Source organism: Callospermophilus lateralis, chromosome 2 (assembly GCF_048772815.1).
Source record: "Callospermophilus lateralis isolate mCalLat2 chromosome 2, mCalLat2.hap1, whole genome shotgun sequence".
Taxonomy (NCBI): domain Eukaryota; kingdom Metazoa; phylum Chordata; class Mammalia; order Rodentia; family Sciuridae; genus Callospermophilus; species Callospermophilus lateralis.
The window spans coordinates 63967101-63987814 of record NC_135306.1 but is presented as its reverse complement, the minus strand read 5'-3'; the positions used below and the strand labels follow the sequence as shown (position 1 = coordinate 63987814).

Below are 20714 nucleotides of genomic sequence, written 5' to 3'. Positions count from 1 at the left end.
CCATGATCTGTTTCCATTAATTTTTTCAATGGCTAAAATCTTTGTAAGGGGAAAATTAATTAATGGAAGAATTTGGAGTAGATTACTATCAGCTTACTCAAATTTGAACAACTACTTGTCTTCTCTTAAAAACTCTTAATGGATAGCATGTTTTTCCAGTAATAATAGCTAACTTTTGGGGCAAGTATAACATGTCAGGTACTACGTTAGATGTTTTACCATCATTATCTCAGTTATTATGATACAATTGACACTGAATTGACAAACTTTATATGATATAGAGTTATGAAAAAAGAACTGATTTATAAGTTAAAATATTATGATAAACTTGTATGGTTGTATAAATTTTCTGATACTATAATGCAACATATAAGTTACGAATACAACATATCCACTTATTTGCTTCAAGAATGATTTTATTTCACTCTCTCAGCACTGTGTCTTTACATTGTCTTGAATATGCTTGCTCTGAAAAGTCAACATTACAATGAAAGAGAATGAGATCAGGTCTAACTAAAATAATTAATTTCCTTCTGCTTCCTAGAGAATACTTTTCACTAATATAAAGAACAGTTTGGGGTTTCCCATGCTCCATTTTCATGTGGCTAGTGTCACCTTCAAAATACAGAAAACTCAGTTAAAATTTAACATGATAGATTTCAGTGATAGTCACCTTTTTACGTGTACTTGGCCAGTCTACAGTCTCTGTTATTCAACAAAATATTTTCTAATCCAGGTATTGCTGTGCAGGTATTTTTAGATGTGATTAACATCTTCAAACAGTTGGCTTTGAAGTAAAGGAGATTATCTTTGATAATGTGGGTGGGCCTGATCCAATCAGTTCAAAAGCCTTAAGAGCAGAACTGAGGTTTCCCTGAGGAAGAAAAGATTCTGTCTGTGGAATGTAATTTCAGCGCCTGGACAACCAATCTCAGAAACTAGGAGCTCTGGTGCCATCTTTATTTTTCTCTTCCTCTCACCCCGGCATTCTGTATCTTACCACTTTCTGTCCACTCATTTTCATTCCAGCTGCCAATACTTTTGTCCAAACCTTTATTAGGGTATGTAAAAGTGCACATAGCACTAGTTGGTACAATTGCTTCTAGTCTGTTTCCATTCTACACTTCAATTCACAGTCTACAAAATCAGCCTGCTCCTTGTCAAAATCCATCCTTAACATCTCTGATGGCCTCAAGGGAAAGAAGCATATCTTACCATTTTTGTATATCCAAGCATTTAGCAAAATATCAGACACATAGTAAATGTCGAATAAGTATTTGAATAATTTGCAATTCTGTATCAGTAGAAGTTAATCCTCCAGGGCACAGAAGCACAGAATATCCTTAATTAGGCAAAGTTTCTTTCTTTTTTTTATTGGGGGGAGGGTGCGGTGGGTGGTGAAAGTAAAGCCAAGTGAGAAAGTCACAATGTGTCTTATATTTAAGCTCAGAGTCTTCATTTTAGAAAGTCTGAAATCTATGGAGCTTCTCCCTTGGAAAATGCATTTTGCATATAATTTCTGGGAGTTCTTGAGTTTCCTAAAACCCATCTATCCACGGACTACTCCCTATAGTTTATGAACAAAAAGGGAAGAACCCCTAGATAATCAAATATCACATATTCAAATTTGATTTTAATTCCCTCTGGTTTGGGACCCAGTTTCCTTTCCTTTGTCTGGACTTTTTTTTTTTTTTTTTTTTTTTTGGTAGCACCTGCATGATTTTTAGAAAGACAGGCTAATCACTGAAAGATGACTCCACCTACAAGAAAACTATGTTGTCAAGAAGGAAAGTATTTCCAAGGACACTGTTGATCTGCTGTCAGTCACAACAGGTTTTTGTGGATGGCAGATATGTAGTATAACAATGCTTTCTACTAAAATAGCTCCTCTCTCACCTCTCGGGTCCTGTGCTTGCCTTTCAAGCTAGCTAAGAAGGTGGAGAAATGGAAAAACTAGGGGAATGTAACTTAAGTCACAAAACGATTTGTGGCACTGCTTAAAAGGAGCCCATACCTCCTGATGTCCAATCCAAACACTGGTCTGAGACACGGCCACCTGCCCAGTATCCACCAAGAAAACTTTCTGCATTAGGCTTATCCAAGCCCTTGAGTGAAGTCACCCTGAAAATAAATCTTCACAGCTCAGAGAGCCAAGATACAAACAAATGGAAAAATATTGCCCAGGGATATCAAAGACAAAGCTCAACTGAAGCTGAAAAGGGATGACAAGTGAGAACTAGCAGAGGGAACAATAATTGCAAGAGGGGCTTGAATGCTGTGGAAGTGGAGAAGAGCAGATACCAGAGAAGGGCAATGGTGAGCTGCATCACGATATCTTAGGACACTATATTTAGGCAGGTGAGAGACTGAGCTAAATGCTTTTATTCCAAAATGAGTTTCATTAAGAATGCACAAAATTTAATAAGAGATATCGAGTGAGAAGCTTAGAAGGATTCTGTCAGTCCGTCAATCAGAAAAGCAATTATCAAGGAACTACTTCTGTATGGTAGGTGTGCTAGGCACTGTACAACCCTAATGGCTCATTAAAGCACCTGCTACCAGGTCCCCATTCTTTATAATGGTTGGCCAGAACTATGCCAAATACCCTCATTTTAATTTTTCATTCTTTTTTTTTTTAGGAATTAAGAATTTCTAGGATAGAAATAAGAATTTTAAGAATAGAAATAAAACTATCATACTATATATGACAAAGCACTGGACTGTATTCAAGAATAATATAAAAGCCCACTGATCTCCATTCTTTGGAAATAATAAAACATATGACCTCATTTCTTAACAATCTCCATCATTCACACAGGGAACTATGTACCATGTTCTAGGAAGAACTGCCTTTCAATGTTTCTGCTCAGCTCCTCCAAGAGGCCTTTCCAGACCATCTCCCTCAATAGAGCCCTCTTTGTTAATGTTAATATAAACCCCCTCATGATTTCCTTGCTTACATGTAGGTGACTTATTTTCTGTCTTTTATTATTAGATTTTATCAAGAGACTGTGGCTCTTCAAGGGCAGAAAACATGTCTGTCTCATACATTTTTACATCTGTGGGTCTAATTCAGTGCCTAGCACAGAATAGGTGCTTAATAAACATTCACTGAATGGATCAAATGAAACTTTATTCTATTGTGTTTCTCAAATAATTTACTAGAGGAATAGCTTGATGAGATGCTCTGCATGACAAAGATCGGCGTCCTTGTCTAATAATTTGGGGCAATGCCTTATGTTATCTTTCTTAAGGAATATTGGTAATATCCAAGGTTCTGAGAACTATTGCAAGAAGGAAACAACTGAATACCATTTTTACTAAACTTATATGAAATAAATGACTTTTAAAAAGAAATGTCTAGCTTGGCACAGTAGCACACTCCTGTAATCCCAGAGGCTCAGGAGGCTGAGGCAGGAAGATCTCAAGTTCAAAGCCAGCCTCAGAAAAAAAACAAGGCACTAAGCAACTCAGTGAGACCTGTTTCTAAATAAAAAATACAAAATAGTTGTGGCTCAGTGGTCGAGTGTCCCTGAGTTCAATCCCAGATACCCCTCCCCGCAAAAGGAAATATCTAATAACACCTTATGAAATGTGTTCCAAAGGACATACCTTAGGAAACAAATTTCACCCTAAATAAGACCCTGGGTTATCTCTCCAGAGATGGTGGGTGTTTTGCTGTATTTACAAGGGTGGAAAGAGTTTTTCTGATAACTCAAGAAAGGACTTGAAGCTTATTCTAATTCACTGGTCATTCTCATCGACAACCTTCTCCAATTTTTTCTAATGTGAAGTCTCAACTCTTTTAAAATAATTCCCATCACCTTGTAGCTTCAAAATGCTCTCAAAAGCAAAGCTGGACTTCTATTGGGCTTTCTTAAAATGCAAACTTCCAGGTAACCGGTATCAAGTTCAAATCAGTATTACTGACCTAGGGTTAAAGTTGAGATTACTTCTTTCATTTAATTAATATTAGCACCACTATTTTTACTGAAAAATATTTGTTTAACTAAAGCATCTTCCTGTGCCTTACTTGAAATAAGTTCCTCTTAACTCAGGCATCAGGATATCTAGGTATGTGTCACCATCATTTTGAAGTGTGATGTAAGTAATTTGTCACCAGCAAATTGTTAAAAGTACAGAACTTTGTGACTCATTTTTTTAAAAAGAACATTGTGCTGCTTGAACATCTTCACTACAATAGCCTGCTTCTCACTTACTTGCACTCCATATAATTTTGTAAATGTGAGAGGAAGGGGTGGGCTAGTTCTTCCTGAGATGATATGTCTGTGATATGTGCCTATTACTAATGTTCTGCTACTAGTGGGAGTGGTATAATTTATTTCTGAGCAGAAACAAGAAAGAAAAGTGAAAAGGCATTGCAAAATCCATTAAGACACCTGATTGCATACCTCACTTGTGCATGCCACCTGCCATATAGACCATGACAGAAAACAACTGATAGAAAAAGTGAACCTCATTAGTCCTTTTAATACATGCTTTGATTCAGGGACAAATTTTTTTTTCACATAACTTTTCATAAAGCAAGGTGAACCTATGTGGTACTTAATGATGTTGTTTATAGTTTTAAATATATAGAGAGAGGTGTTGTCTCTGAACAGATTCCAAAGAATTGCCAGTTCTACACGAAGAAAGTTGCATTAAATAAGTGACTCCACCTTAGCCAAAATGCTATATAGAGCTGTCCTCTAAGTCAGAAATATAAATATATGCTGCATTCACACACATTTCAAATGCTAAGCTTGGTTTACAATAGCCTGCGTTGAGGTCATAAATATGAAAGTCATCCACCATGGCAAACCAAAGGTGAATGTGTAACAAATATTGAACAAATCACACTTAAAGTTTGGGATCTTTGTGGAAGTATAGAATGGATGAAAGATGCCTATTGCCTCTAACTTTTGGCTAGGCATTCCTTGCATTCACTTTTTTAAAAGTCCATTTTGATAACAGGCTAGATTTGAAGGAAACCCCTCTTATGACACTTCCAAGGTGAAAATGAAAAATTCTGATAAAGCTCACAGCCTTGAGGAAAATTTCAAGTGGCTTATTGCCTTAGTTTTCTCTTATTTCACTCACTCATTATCAGACAGAATTGGAGGACAGGTTCTGTCTTTGCACTATAGGCTAAATTTTATTCTCAGTGGAGACCATTGCTGGTGACTTAAGTCTTTCTTTCGCTACCCATTTATCTGTGTAGGTCTGTTTCAAGGGACTTGAAAACTGCAAAGTGCATTCAGTGGAAGAAGTCTGTACACTGGCTGATGGAATGTGTGGGTGTGCATGGTTTATGCAAAGAGAAAAGTTACTCTCTGCATGCAATGAGCCAAATTATCCCAATTCTTTTGCAGGAGGAGAGTTTCTTTTTTCCATCATCATCTTTCTTTTTACAGCTTAAATAATGTTTAGCTGAGCTTTCAGGTTCTTCTTGGTTTTCAATAGGATCTGTCAGGTGTGGGAAAGGGCCACATGCCCATGGCTAGAATATCACTTATGAATTCTTGGGCTCTCCTGATATATATTAATCTTATGGCTATGGATGCTTTGTTGCTGGCCCTGATTTCAGAGTAGGGCCACATAAAGCCCGAAACGTTAAGACCAAAATAATGTCATTTAGTGTCTAGGGGAGGTTAAAAAGAGGATTAGAGGCAGGCAGGCAGGCAGGGTATATTAAACAAGTCCGTGACTAACAGGGTGTGACAGAAAAGAGTTTTATTCTTTTCAACAAAACAATTCCCTAGGGCTGGGACCATTACTCCACTGTGCCTTTATCACCTTGGAATTTTTATGGTTATTCTTGATGAATTCACATTTTTGTAAAGGCTTTTTTGAAATGATGCCAGTTTTCAATTTTTAATTAAAGTCGTAAATAATCTTAATTCTGCCTTAAAAGGTTTATTGTTTCTTTCCTTTTTTTATGATTACTGCCAGGAAATATTTCAAATACCAAGTCCTGATGTGAGTAAGCAATTAGAATCTCTCCAAGGTCTAGTAACAACATTGTACCATGTAAATATAACACACTAGTATATCGGTGCAAGATTCAGAAATGTGGATTGACTGATTTCTGGTTTATTAGCAACTGCTTCTCCTGGGAGGATGTTTCCTCTTTTTGTTGGATGGAGCAACTTTCATCATTTTGATTTTCACAAGCTAATCCATCACAGATTCATAAACACATTTTTAAATAAAAAGGCATGTTAAAATTTGGAAAATAAACACTGTAAACTTGTCATTTAGGTCTGGGCAATGGAAGTCAACCAAAGCCATTTCAACCATTTGTAGGAAAACAGTGAACCTCAAAAGCTAAATCATTTGAAAGATAATATCTCACTTTACATAAAAAAATGAAAAACTGTGGGGGGATAGTAGGGGATAGGAAAGGTAGCAGAATACAACAGTCACTAATATGCCATTATGTAAAAACGTGAGTGTGTAACCGATGTGATTCTGCAGTTTATATTTGGGGTAAAAATGGGAGTTCATAACCCAATTGAGTCAAATGTATGAAAGATGATATATCATGAGCTTGTAATGTTTTGAACAACCAATAAAAAAAACAAAAAAAAGAAAAACCATAATTTTGATATGAGATGATAATATTACTTGAAAATGTACCCCCTGTCATCTAAATTGCCTGTTGAAGATTGTCAGTAAATGATCAATAAAATTATATTTTGTGGTCTCAAGGTCTGTTTTTCTTTTTCAATTAGTGTTTCAAGAATCTTTCACATTGTCAAGACTAATTTTCCATTATAATGAGGCTAAAACATAACATATTTGAATTAAAAAAAACATTTCTGAAAATATCCCATGCTATATTCTATACCTGACACCTAATGTTACCTTCTTAAATTTAACATCATCTTGCTTATTTTACGTATGGAACTAATGTCCTTGCTCTGTCCATGATGATCATGTTACATTCTACACAGGTGCTTTCCACTCTTACTGATAAATTTGGTATTACAAGTGAAGCCTCACAAATTTGGGACAACCTGTCTACAGACAATGTCAGTCTTAGAGTAATAACCCTCTCATCGAAGAGGGCTTTTTTTTTTTTTTAATGTAATTTGTTATTTCAAATGTGTAAAGTGTACATGGATAATGACAAAAATGACACTGATCCTACTGAAAGTACTTAATGATATTCAATAATGGTGTGTTATTTTAAGATTAAGCATCATCCTTCCAATTATATTTACATTATTAACGTACTTAGCAGTTTCATTGTTTTTCTAAAATTCAAGAACATATCCAATCCATGCCAAGTGATCACAGATATCAATTTATTAAGATTACAAGTAAGGAAATTTTAAATACATCTCTAGAGAAAAAATAACTAATTTAGAATTTGATTTACAAGATTGGGTTTTTATGCAATTAAGTATATCTGTCAAATCCTCCTAGCTGAATATTTTTCTAACTCACAGGGAAGAGGTCAAGTTCTTTCCATGTGTGAGACCTTGGATGGCATTGTACTAACACCTCTCAAGGCAGAAAAAAATCACTTCACAAAAGACTATAGAACATTTCCAAACATCACATGTTAAATTCCTATAAGCCATGAAAGAATGGATGCAGGATTTCTTACTAGAAGCCATGGTACCTAAAAACCCTTGCCATGGGGTTCAATCACTTGAAATAAGTTGAATCTTAAAATGTCCTTAACTTTGCTATAAATGGCCCTTCAGTGAATCAGGTGTCCATCTCGATACAAATGAAACACTCAAAAGCCAAGGGAGCTAAATATGTTTTCTGCTGTGGACAGAGGATACTAGTTTGTTCAAAAACATTTAAAACTCAGTTACTAGGAAACGCCTTGAAAGAAAATCAGCTCCCTGTCGCCAGTGGTGTTGAATCCCAGAGTGCCAACAATGTGTGGCCCTGCATGAGGTCAGAAGAGCAGGTCAGGGACTGGCTGCTTGATCTTTAACATTTATTCCACATTGGAGATACTATGATTTTTATAAACTTTGCAAATTGCATCGATCCTTCAGTGAAATCAAAGTAACTTGGATTTCATTTTTTTTTCAGATTGTCATCAAGAAGTTTCTAAGCTTAACATGAGGAATGTTCTTTTCTTTTCCTAGAAATTCACCTACCTTCTTTATTAGAGCTATAATGATCTCATCCAAATGATCATTTATGGAAAAAACGTCTCTCCAGAAAGGATTTTTGTTGTATTTTTCTTTAGCCATTTAAACTTTATTTCCACAAAAGCCTTTTGTTATTTACTAGTTTAGATGATTTTCACTAGTTTTCTCTGATTCCTATTATACAAGCCTTCCCCAGAAATTCTTATCTGGCTCTATCAGCTTTGTAAACCACAGCCTTGCTATTACTTCATGGAAGACTTCCCTCCTCAAAAGAGTTATATGCTAAACCTTATAGCATGTTAAAAAGTATAAAAATTTCCAATGCCCTGCAGAAGCTCTAAGTTCTGCAAGAGTCATTTAAATGTGCTTTTTCTGGCTTGAAAATCTTCTTTTAAAATTACCTTTTTCCTTGCTTGTTGATCTTTGGAAGAATGTGCCTTCACATGCTTTCTTAGGGAACTTGGGTCTGTGTAGCGTTTGGTACATCCTGGAATTTGACAAGCATAAGGTTTCTAAATAAGAAAGAAAGAAAGAAAGAAACAGCTGTGGTTAAATCATAAAGGTAACTGAGGAAGGTTTTGCTCAAAGACTATTCAGAGGATGAACTGTTACCAACTGATTGATGCAGAATGCTGGGTAATACTCATACATTTTAATTAGAAAGCCCAGGACCTTTGCATCATGGTAAAGAAAGAGTAAACTTTAGAACAAAGAGATGTCCTATCCTTGATGGCTTTTAAGAGATTGCTTTAGATTGCACTCTAACCACAAAACCTCTTGTGGCATTTTTTAGTGTGGAAATTATTAGTAAGCATCTCCAGTCATACTTACAGTTATGTTTCCCTGAGAACAATCTTTGGTACTGTCAGAAACTAGTAAACACATATTCTTTAAGGGTTCAGGTAAAGAAGCTGTAGAAAAGTCCAGAAAAGACTGGGTATGTTTCAGAAGAAACCTGATTCAGAAAGAGGGAGAGAATGAAGAAGGAAAATTAGTGTAAAGTGAGTAAGAGACAGTAGGTTTCAAACAACAGACATGAAAAATCAGTCAGAAGAGCATTAATATTATTAGTTGCAGAGCAGTCCTGGTGCTGAGCCTGCATGAAGTGAAAAAGCCTTTGGCTGAGCATGATGGGAACGTGGATTTTGGCTATTCCAATTCCCCATGCTCCTGAGAGATGTGCAGTGTGGAGCCCAAGTCGAGGTTCTGTTTAATTTTTCTATCGTTGGTGCTTGGTACATAACACTTAGGAATGAATGAGTGAATGAATGAATGAATGAGAACACTTCACATCCCTTCAAGTTTCAGTATCATCACCTACTATTAGTATAATGACAAAATTCTTATCCAGGATTTTAAGACTATGATTCTGTGGTTGCAAGATAAATCAAAACCTTCTGCTTATTCCAAGAACTGAAAAAAAAAATAATCACAGGATTAACTATGTTTATAAGATGTATTAACTGTCACTGATCTACTTAGTATCTCATCAGGTGAGAGATGAAAGCTGTGCCTACATGATGTGAATATAAGAAGGAGAACTGAAACCTTGTCTCTAAAGTAGGATTCTTGCTCTAGAAATCTGCTTTACTACGGACAAAAAATTAAATAAATTTTTCCCTGTTCATGTTGTGCTCCTGTTTTCCTGTGCATGCTTATCATTTTGTGGACCAACGGTGACCTAGATTAAATCATTGGCCTTGCTGGAAGCAATAGTTAGGTTTCGCTACTTTTTTGTCCACAATTTTTGATTCTGAGAATAAAGTAAAATCATGAATATATAATTTAATTTGGTGCATCCCATTTGAATTCTAAGTCTGATATCTGATATATTTGATCATTGACCAACTGACTGACTGAATGAATGAATGAATCACCCATCAGCTCTCATGCTTGTAGAATGTACTAGGTGCTGTATTATATATTAGGTAATCTAACAATGAACAAGGCTTTTAATACCTCAATTTTTACAAAATGGTGAGCCAATTATTGGCTAAAGTCATTCACCAATGAGTTTCCACTATGTTAACGAAGGTTTCTTAAACTTGGGAATCTCTTCTAAGATGGCTTTCTTAACTAGCCTTACCTACGCCTCCTTGGCTTTAAGGGAGCAAGTAGCCAATATCTTATGACCAAATAAGCTCATGCTTTGAGTGTGACAGAATGCTTCATGTAAAAAGGCTTTATGAATATTAACATTTTATAGAAACCAATGCCACTATGATTTGGGTTCATCATGTCTCCCTGTATCTAATTTTGAGATGTTCTTGGAGAAAGCCTGAATACACACCATTTCTCCTAGATGTCCTTGACTCTCTCCTTATTGTCTGCCACCTGGGACTGGAATGACAAAACAGTAATGCCAGGGACTTGCCTAAGTATAATACTGTCATGGTTATTTGATCTCAAATTACCTAAGCCTTAAATGGTATGCTACACTTTATCAAACTATATATTTTATTATTTTCTATCTGTACTGAATACTTACTTACCTTGCTTAGATTTCAAACAAGGAAACAGAGAAATGAATTAATAAAACTCTTCAGGGTTAGATTAAGAACTCACTAATATTTATGGGAAAATCATTATCCTATGAGTAAAGAGTCCCCTTAGTTGAAGAAAGATAGCATTTGCATAAGGAGTAATTAATGAAAGAGAACAGGGATCTAAATTTAAATTGGAAATTCTTCAAGCAAATACAGTTTGCTTTTTAAAACAAGTTGTTTAATTTCTATATATTTTAAAAGGGTTCCCAGTTTGTTAAATGTACTAAAAATTTAAATAGGAGCTAGCTTGGAAAATGATAAATGAAAAATGAATAAATGAAATAAAAATGATAAATGAAAAGGAAAACTGATCATTTAAAAAGATTTAATCAAAAAATATTTTTTTCATAAAAGTAAAAACAGCTGAATTGGAAAAGCTACTGCATGAAACTAAAATCATGAAAATTTATTATGTTAGGCAGCTTTCCTCAAAAGTTTTTAAAAGAGATACGTATTTTTAAATTCTGAAATAATTTCTGAAAATGCTCTTTGTTTGATTAGCTAAAATTAGCACCAAGCAGAAAAGGGTATTATAGAACTATAACACTCGTTCTCACAATAGTTCTTTCAAACTACAGATAACTAGCTAGAGTAGAAGCAATTTCTCAAGACAATCTTGTCTCATGAATGTTCATTCTTCCATAATAAAGTTTAATGACAAATTGGAAAATTTATTGGATTTGACCAAGACCATTTTAGACACAACAAAAATAGGGCATTTTAACATAATTTATTCTTTTTTCCTTTTATACATTAAAAAATACCACTATTCACCACATTTATTCATTTTATATCCTATTCTATTGGCCCTAAAATCAAAATTCAATTCCACTAAAGCAGAGAGGGCCCATCACATACTAATTGTTTCAACTGTATTTCAGATATTTACTAGGCAAATTATCATATTTACATATATTAAGAGGGAATTCTATTTAGAAAGGTTATGTGACATATAGCTAAAATGACTTCTATCAATATGACTAATAGAGACTAATATAAAATTTAATAAATATGTCAACTATAACATCAGAAGAATCTTAAATATGTATGAGAAGGTGTGTAGAAATAACAGTATCTTTTCAAAATTCAAACTCTGGTGTAGTTTAATAATAGACATCAGAATGTTAACACTGAGAAAGTACTGTCATGAATACATTATTTGCAAGAATGAGGGATAAGAGATCTGTGATGTGTATAATACATTTATCCTGATGGCTTTGTTAAGTGAAGCAAAATTACATAGGTCTACCTGGTCTCATGTAAGGAAAATGGCATCAAAGCCTGAGAAATGCAAAAGGAGAGCTATCAACATAATTGGAAAAATAAAAGACAAGAGTTACAGAGGGAAGGCATTTTCCAATGAGCAAAATGTGGCAGCATTAAGGGAGTTAAGGCTGTAATAATAAAAGTCAACTGCTCTCATGGGGTTGGTGTCAAAGGATATATGGCTATTAACATGGAGGAGGCATGATGAGACTCAACCCACGGGAGAGATTCGCTGTTTTCTTTTTAGATTGCTTGAAGGTGAAAATACCAGGTAGTTTCTAAAGCAAAAGGCCAGATTCATTCTCAAACCATGCCAGTTCTTATATCAGGAGGAAAAAGAACCCAGGTCAACAAACAAACAAAAACTACACCTTGTATCTCTAGCAATAGTATGTGTTATCTATTTTGGTATGCCGTGATATTTGAATACTTATTTTAATGCCCCATCCCACAGTGGTCATCCTCTGGGCTAAAATCTTCTGCAGGACAGCCCATCAACTGCTTCTGTTTTGTACACCTCCTAGGAAGTTGTAACAATTAGGATAACCTGCAACTACCAAAACTGAAACAGCCACAAAGGTGTCCTTTGGGCACCCTTCTGGGTTCCACTGCTGCCCTTGGCATGTCCCTATAACCTGCAGTCCACAAAGCAAACACTTCCACCTTCCCACTGTCAAAATGGTACTTCCTCACACCCAGGCTGTAAGATGGAAAAGTGCCTGTCATTCTTACAGTGTCCAGATGTGTTCTCTGGTGCTTGGCACGGTCACTGGAGTTGCTGAATGCCTTCTGACAGCCTGGATGCTGGCATAGATATGGTTTCTCGCCGGTGTGGCTCCGCAAATGAATCTTGAGATTTTCAAGCCTTGAAAAGGCCTTCTTGCAACCTTCAAACTGCAAAAAGAAAAAAAAAAGTTTTGGTTGTTGAGGACCTTGAATACTTGAGTCTGGGGAATGGGGTTGGGGAGTCCTTAGTTTGTACTTAGCCTAAAACAATAAAATGAAATGAAATCCAAACAGTAACAAATATTACGTCTAAAAATATCCATATGTTTATGCAAAGTGCACTTTTCCACTGAATATACATGCCACTTTCTCTACCAGATTTGGGTCCTGAACTGATTTCTGTGATTACTTATGTCAGAGAAAATTCACTGTGAGCCATCTGGCTCAGTTAATAAAAATATAGTAATGTGTGTCTTAAAGATTTATTAAAAAATTAACACACTTTTCCATTTCCAAATTGGTCTAAATTGAAGAAACTAGAAAGGAAGAAACTTTTTTTTGACAACAAATAAACTAATGGGAAAAGTCAGAGTGAAGTATGAGAATAAAGGGATAATTGAAGATCCAAGAGTCTAAGATGAAAAAGCACATGTCCACCATAGCAACATGATCAGAAACTTCCTTAACTATAAACTTGTAGGGGTTTTTTTCAACTCCCCAAAGAGTGACCATGTTCACATGCAGCGTGATGTCAAGTTAACCAGATAAAATTCTTAACATGCTTTCAAAAAGGAACAAGAAAGTAGACAACTCATTTAGCGCTAAATCATTTTCCACATGAAGTAAGAGCTTAATTTTTATTTGTATTTTTTAGAAATTTTGTTATCCAATTCATAGAGAGGAGAATTAAAATGAAAGGTTGGAGAATTTCAACAAATGCGTCACAGGTTTTCAATAATATTTATTGAAAGTAACATTTACTTAATGTCTTCTGTGGGAAAAATATCAGCTCCTATTTATTATTACAGGGCCAAAGTGATTCTAATCCTTAAAGTGACAATCTAATAAAGAAAATGTGTTAGGGAAAGCCTATAAATGAAGCCTAAAGGTGAGATGGGGATTTATCTTTTAATTCTCCCTTTGGTGCTAAGCCCTGGAATATTTATGTTACTTTGACAGTTTTAATCCCATTTGAGTTCCCAGTGGAAGGGAAAGTTCAAAATATAGAAAAAAACTCCCAGAACAAAGTATAATATGTTTAAAGCAATCAAGAAACCTCACTCTTTAGAGGTGAATGTAGGGGGAAGCATGAGATAAGAAAGAGTATAAGTGATGAAGATTAGATCAGGATGGTTTTCATTCAAAATTAGCAGGGATTACTTAGTCTTTTTGCAGATTCTATAAACATTCTTGGTTCTTTAATTATTAAAATAGATGGTAGAAGACATTCTTCATGAGGGTATGATCTAGAGCTGGCCAGTTTTTTTGTGATTGATTGGTATTTTCACCTTTAACTAAAGGATGAACTAAGTAGAAAAAAAATAATCAAACATGTCATAATTCCATCTATTTAAGTGGTTCAGATTTTGCATGCTGGAGTATTTTAAGAAATTTATGAAAGTTGCACTTATTTTTGATTGAGAGTTATACATGTTTCACAGACATATGTTGGTTTATTTCAATTTTGATATTTTGCTTAAAATAATTTTGGTGTTTTCCTGATTTCTATTTCACATAAAAATAAATTTAGACTGAACGGAAGATGAATGCTGACAAAGCCAAGTACTTTTTCAGCAGTGAAGGACATATAATGCCATATCGTTAGAGGAGAGAGGACGTGAGGGGTTTATTTCAGTAGATTTTCAAGTGGGTCTCCTGTTTAAGGATAAAGGGGACTCAAAATTAATTCTCAATTCATAGCTGAGAGGTCTCTGCTGACCAAACCCTTTTTTTAAGGTTCTCTTTGAATGACAACCAGAGCAAACTCCTGGAGCTCAGTTTATTTTACTTGGAATCACCTGGTGGACCACACTTAGATCTGAAATGAGCCTGTGGTTTGGGACAGGCCAAGTTTGTAGCCTAGTTCCTAGCAAGGCTCTTTTGTAGGGTGGATTCCATTCTAGGACACATACCCACAGCTGGGTAGGCCCCAGGATCCACTCCCTTCCACAGTCGCCTCAGATCCTGGTCAGAGAGAAAGCTGCATTGTTTTGGCACCAGCAGGGAAATGGAGAACAACTTTAGAAATGATTAATAAGTTTTCTTTGAGTACCAGATAAAACAAGATCCCTAATTCTTCCCCAGAGTGGTTACAGGGATCCCATATATGAGGTAGACTAATTCAAACTGTCCACACAATCAGACATAAACTGCACGTAGGCCAGTATTTCCAAGGTCTTTCCAGTTCAATGTACACCTTAATGTCCAGTTAGAACTCAACTATTGCTATTAACAAAAGCAGTAATATAAGCCCCAAAGGGCTCACTGCATTCCCAGCCAATCAGTGAAGAATGAATGACATCTCAGAACATCCTGATGATTTTTAAATAGCAAGGATGGAGGGAAGAAAAGAGCAATCAGACTGAAAAAGACCACAAATGAGGGTATCTGTAAAATAATGAAAATCCAGCTGATATCAGGTGGCTTTTCTGTAGTAAAAAAAGGCCAGAAGATTACTGATTAAAATTATAGCATATTCAGGGGAAGAGATTAAGAGTGAAGGGTTTGATCTCACTGACTTGTACAAATAAAAGCAGGACAAAGGCAATTTCATGGGTGCAGGGGATCATAATATACACCACCCACTCACTCTTGTTGAAGAAATTCACTTGAAACCATGGACACAAGACCAGTAAAATCTGGTCCTAAAGGACTGACAGATGGCTTAGTGGGGGGCCTAACACCCAACACATCACAGACACCTGGATGAACTTGTCACACCTAGGATTCTGCAAGAGGAAGGAGGTGCTGTTTGCCTCACTAATGGCATCTGGATGGAACTTGAAAGCAAACAATTTTATAATGAATCATTATCACTCATTATGGGAATAACCCTGTAATTCCACATAAGAATTTCCTCTCCCTGAGGCATTTTTACCCCCAGACTTATAAGTTCAATTAAATGCAAATGCTTTAAAAATAAATGAACACTTATGCAGGCTTACAAAAGATGGTTAAAAAATATATCAAAACTGGATTCTTTGGGTGGGTGGGCAAATAGATGCCTTTTATCCTTCTTAGTATTTTCACATTTTCCAAATCTTTAATGAGTGTGTCTGTCTCACCTTGTAAATGAACACCCAAGTGTAGGGAAGCAAGGAGCGTTAGGAATGTTGCCCTGGGTTTGATCGCATGCTTTCTCACTGAAGTTCCTACAGTACAAGAGCCATCTTGAGTTCTTGGGTCCAAACTGTCAACTGACTGCTCCTACCACTGCCACCAACCAGTTCTTATGCAACGACTGAGTGATAGCTTCCTGTCAGGTCCTCTCCTTTCTGGACTGGCTGTGGAGACACAGACCCAAACCCCAGTGACCATAACTGGATCACCAAGCCTGAGGTTGTCTAAGACTCAAAACCAGAACATGCACAGGAAGATTAGAGAAAAACAGGACACAATCAAACTCTCAGAGCCCAGGGTAAAGGTAAACGGAGAAAAACAGGATATAAGAGAAAACACAGGGCAACAGTGTATGGGGTGGTGGTGGTGGAAAGGGGATCTGGTATTCATTGAGCATTTATCCCATGATAAGTTCTTTGCTATATATTTTCTCCATGTTAGTGATTTTATCTATTTAGCACTTCCCCCATAACAAATACCAAGTTAGCACCTACAAATATGGACAGTGTAGTACGCAGTAGGAAAAACAAAATGAACAAACCTCAAAGTTTATTCATGCCAAGGTCAATGGATATGGCTGGGCAGGTTCTACACTAACAAACCCTGAGTAGCGAAGCTCAAAGACATGATTCCCCGACCAGCATCAGCATTAGCATCACCTTCAAACTTTTCAGAAATATGAGTTCTCTGAAACATACCCCAGACAGAGTCAGAACACCAGGGGTGAGGCCTGGCCATCTGAGTACAAACAAACCCTCTAGAAGATTCTGATGTGTGAGCAGGTGAGACAGGAAATGCCACTCCCACTGGGATCACTTCCATTTTCTTATAACAATCTTTGGACAAAAGGAAAGTGCTCTGGAGGATTCACCGACTTCTAATTTGGAAAAGAGTCCTATAGATGACCATGGTAGCAGCTATCCTAGAACTAGAAAGAGAATACCTCCATCCCAAGGTCAGGCAGGGTTATCTTCATTCACATAGCAAATGGGACAAAAATCCCAGAATGCCAGTCTCTTACTAGAAATTCTTTAATTTCCCAACTTAAATCTGCTACCCAGGAGATGTCTGGTTGTAAAATATTTGTGCCTCCAAGTTCCCTTGGTGGCCTCCTGACCAAGAAAACATCCTACATTTCTACTGGGCATCACATCTCCTGTTGAGAAAAAGCACTGAAGGGGAGCCCTCATTTTCCATTTGCACATTTCAGTGGAATTACAGACGCACATGAGAGCAGTGCATGAAACTGTAAATGACAGAACTTTAAAATACTGCATTGCATGAAGTCTCACCCTGAGAATAATCTTTTTAACTCTGAGGCTGTTTTTAATAACAAACTTTAATTAGAAATTTTAAGTTGCCTCAAACCTAAAGCCTTAGATTGCACCACTTTGCTAATTTACAAAATTATTTCATATTTAAAGAATCACACTGGACTGTAATCAGTATCTCTATATATTAGTTTGACTATGGATTGTTGACATTAAGGAACATTAAGATGACCTTTGAAATATTAATTTCCATTTCTATTAGGGGCTTTTGTGTAAGGTTCTAAAAATGAAAGGCTCATTAGACACGATTAAAATAGGATTTATTCCATATGTGTAACCAATAATCAAGTAGACTATTACTCCCTCCTCTAATCAGCTACTTAAGAGTCCTGAAAAGCACAAGGTTTGTATTCAAAACACTAAAAACAGCAAACCTTACTGATGAGGTTGCTCTACCATTGCTAATGTCAACAAAACCCCAACAAAAAGGAGTCTATGATGCTGGACATGCTTTTGAAAAATATACATTTGATTTCAATTAAGGCTCAGTGTTTACAGCCCTTGGAGGTATACACTTTCACAATTTTATCAGTCAAGACCAATTAATCCCATTAGTGAAGGCTAACACTGTGATACACAGCAAGAACTAACTGATGGATCACATGCTAGCTTATATCTCCACAGACAGCCCAAAGACAGCGATAAAAAGTATGGATGGAAAGGTCAGCAAACATTTTTAATACCCTGGACACAGTCAAGGTGATTTCCACAGTTCAGTCCAACAGTTCAAGTCCACTTGAATCAAGCGCAAGCCTTCAGAAGGTGCAAATAAAAGACTGCTTTAGTGACTCAGAAATAGATGGCTAAAGGAATAGCCAAGGGCCAGCTGATACACCTCTTGCAGGCGTTCAGTTGGCATTTAGTTCTCCAAGTTTCCATCCAGAGCAGTGCTCCAGCTTTATGTGCACATGAATCACCTGGGGGTCTTGCTGAAATGCAGATTTTGATCAGTACATCTGATGTGGGACCTCACAGTCTGAATTTCTAATTATCTCCCAAATAATGCTTGGAAATGCTGAATGTTCAAAGAGTATACTTTGAGAAGCAAGGTCCTATGGATTACTAGTGGCCTTTGTATTGAAAATACAGTTTGGTGGGATTTAGAAAGAACAAAAGAATTACAGAAAGAACGAAAGAAGAAAGGGTTTTCCTTTGATGAACAGCTTTGTCCTTAGAGTATAGAACAGTACAATCTAATTTTAAAATTTATGTTGGGAAAATAACAGAAAAAAAGAAGGCAGAAGAAAAGTCAGTTAAAAAAAGAAAAAGAAAAAAAAAAGGCGGGTAGGGACACAGAATCCAAACAGAAAGACTGCCTGAGTACAGTGGGGCCATGTGATTTTTTTTCTCCTTCAGCTGACTTGCATTTGGACATGACTCTCCTTGTGCCACTCTGGTTTCTGTTTCCAGTGCATTCTAATTAGTATTGGATGCTCCAGCAAACCTTAATATTTACCACATCAGTTCGTAGCAAGTGTTACATAAAGGGAATAAAGAACACAATTCAAATGTTCTGTGGCTTTTAAGAAGTATCTAGTTCCTGAATCCATCACACTGAGGAACAGTGATTTCCTTCTGCTCCTAGTTCCATTCAGATAATAACTGCACAAGTAGGAAAGCAAACATGTCTCTGCATGTTCTTACTTGGTGATTTTACTCGTGTTCACAGCTGAATAGCCCTCTTATCCATAAGAGAACAAAGTACCCAGGAGCTTCTGTTTCCTTTTGGTTGCTAAAAAGTAATATCTGATGTTTTCTAACATTTCAAAGGCTCTACCCCCAGTAACAGTGGCCTCATTGGAAATTATTTAAAGTTGTAGTAGAGTTATTCTTGGTTAATTTTGAGAGTCCTTTAACTTCAGGGAAATCAATGCCACTTAGACTGAGCTTCCAAATGCTCCAAGTATGGAAGTACATTTGTACTTCTGTTTCCTATAACAACTTTCAAAGTCTGACTGCCCCCAGGTTTGGCTGGGGTAGCCAGAGGGAAGAAGAGGTTATGACATTTTGGCCTCAACAATTCAACCAATTTAGTACATGCCACTTATCTGGTAATTCTGAAGTGGCCTACAGTCCTCATTTATCTAGATTTTCTGAAACTATTAAAAATTGTGTAGAATTAATATAAAACCTTTCCTGTAATGTTGGCCTAAACTGTAATAGAATCCAGTTACTATTCTTTTCTTTGTTATTCTGGTATACAAAATGAATCTATTAACTAGTGCATAAATACAATGTCCTGGCTTTTCATGCTTCTCTGTTTTGATTAAATCAGTAAGAAATTTGTATAATAAAAAGATTACTTAACTGGGCAGTATTTATGTGGTTTTTTTTTTTTATTGGTTTAAGGCAATTCCTTATTTGTTTTTGTTTTTAACCTTTTTGGTTATGAGTAGCAATTGGTCCTTAAAAGAGTCCTGTAAATGAAGTAGCAAGATAAATGAGGGTTGACTTAAAAAAGAAAATGGGAAGACGGTCTTTAGAAGCCACATGACAATATGGAGAAAAATATGTTATTTCTGTGCCAACAATTGAACCATACTAAATTTTTAAGAAAATTATCAAGTATCTGGTTTATAACAATTCAAAGGAGTAGAACACAAAAGGAACCTCATCATGGGCATTATATTCACAAATGGAAAAAGAATCCTCCACAGTACAATGCTGGTATTTAAAGCATATCACGTGCCCCTCTCCAGCTATTCAACAAATATAAGGTATCATGTATTATTCCAGTTGTATCAATACAATGCCAGAAAAACTATAATTTCAAGCAAATTATTATTTCTATGAGAGGGAAAATAATGAAAAACTGGTTGTCTGGGGGTAGTGCAAACACAACAATAAGTTTCTGTTGTTGTTTATTCGCATTGATTTCATGCAATCCATGAGTATACATCCACAAGAGCATGCATGCTTCAGGGGTTGACAGACCGCAATAAATGCACTTTGATTACGTGCCAGTGGAGCAAATATATTTTATGGCTATGTAATTAGTTGTGCATAAACACGCCCAAAACAATTAAATTATTTAATTTCCTATGTATCTTTGTTTCTGACCACCACATAGTCAGGTATAATTCCAACCTCTGATGTATGCATGCTGTAGTGGATATATTTTCACAGATTGCATGAAATCAATGCTAATGAACAACAACAAAAACTAATTGTTGTGTTTATACAACCCCCAGCCAACCACTTTTTCATTATTCACCCTCTCACAGACGTAATTATTTGCTTGCAGTTGTAGTCTCCCAGCATTGTATTGATGTGCCATGAATAATACATGATATCTTAAATTGCTGAAGAGGCTCCATTTTGCCTCTTACCTTCGCAAAAGTTACTTACTCCCTGTACATGTAGTACAAAAGCACAATACTTCTGTG

The 20714-nt window shown here is 36.1% G+C and overlaps 1 protein-coding gene across 1 annotated transcript in view; it reads right to left on the bottom strand.

Moving 5' to 3' along the window:
- Glis3 (GLIS family zinc finger 3) overlaps positions 1-20714 on the bottom strand; it is a 421197-nt gene that overhangs the window by 86806 nt on the left and 313677 nt on the right. Inside the window, exons 4-5 of the mRNA XM_076843439.2 lie at positions 12665-12826; positions 8522-8632 (exon numbers count right to left, since the gene is read on the bottom strand). Of these exons, the coding sequence (XP_076699554.1) occupies positions 8522-8632; positions 12665-12826 (273 nt within the window). The remainder of the gene's footprint in view (positions 1-8521; positions 8633-12664; positions 12827-20714) is intronic.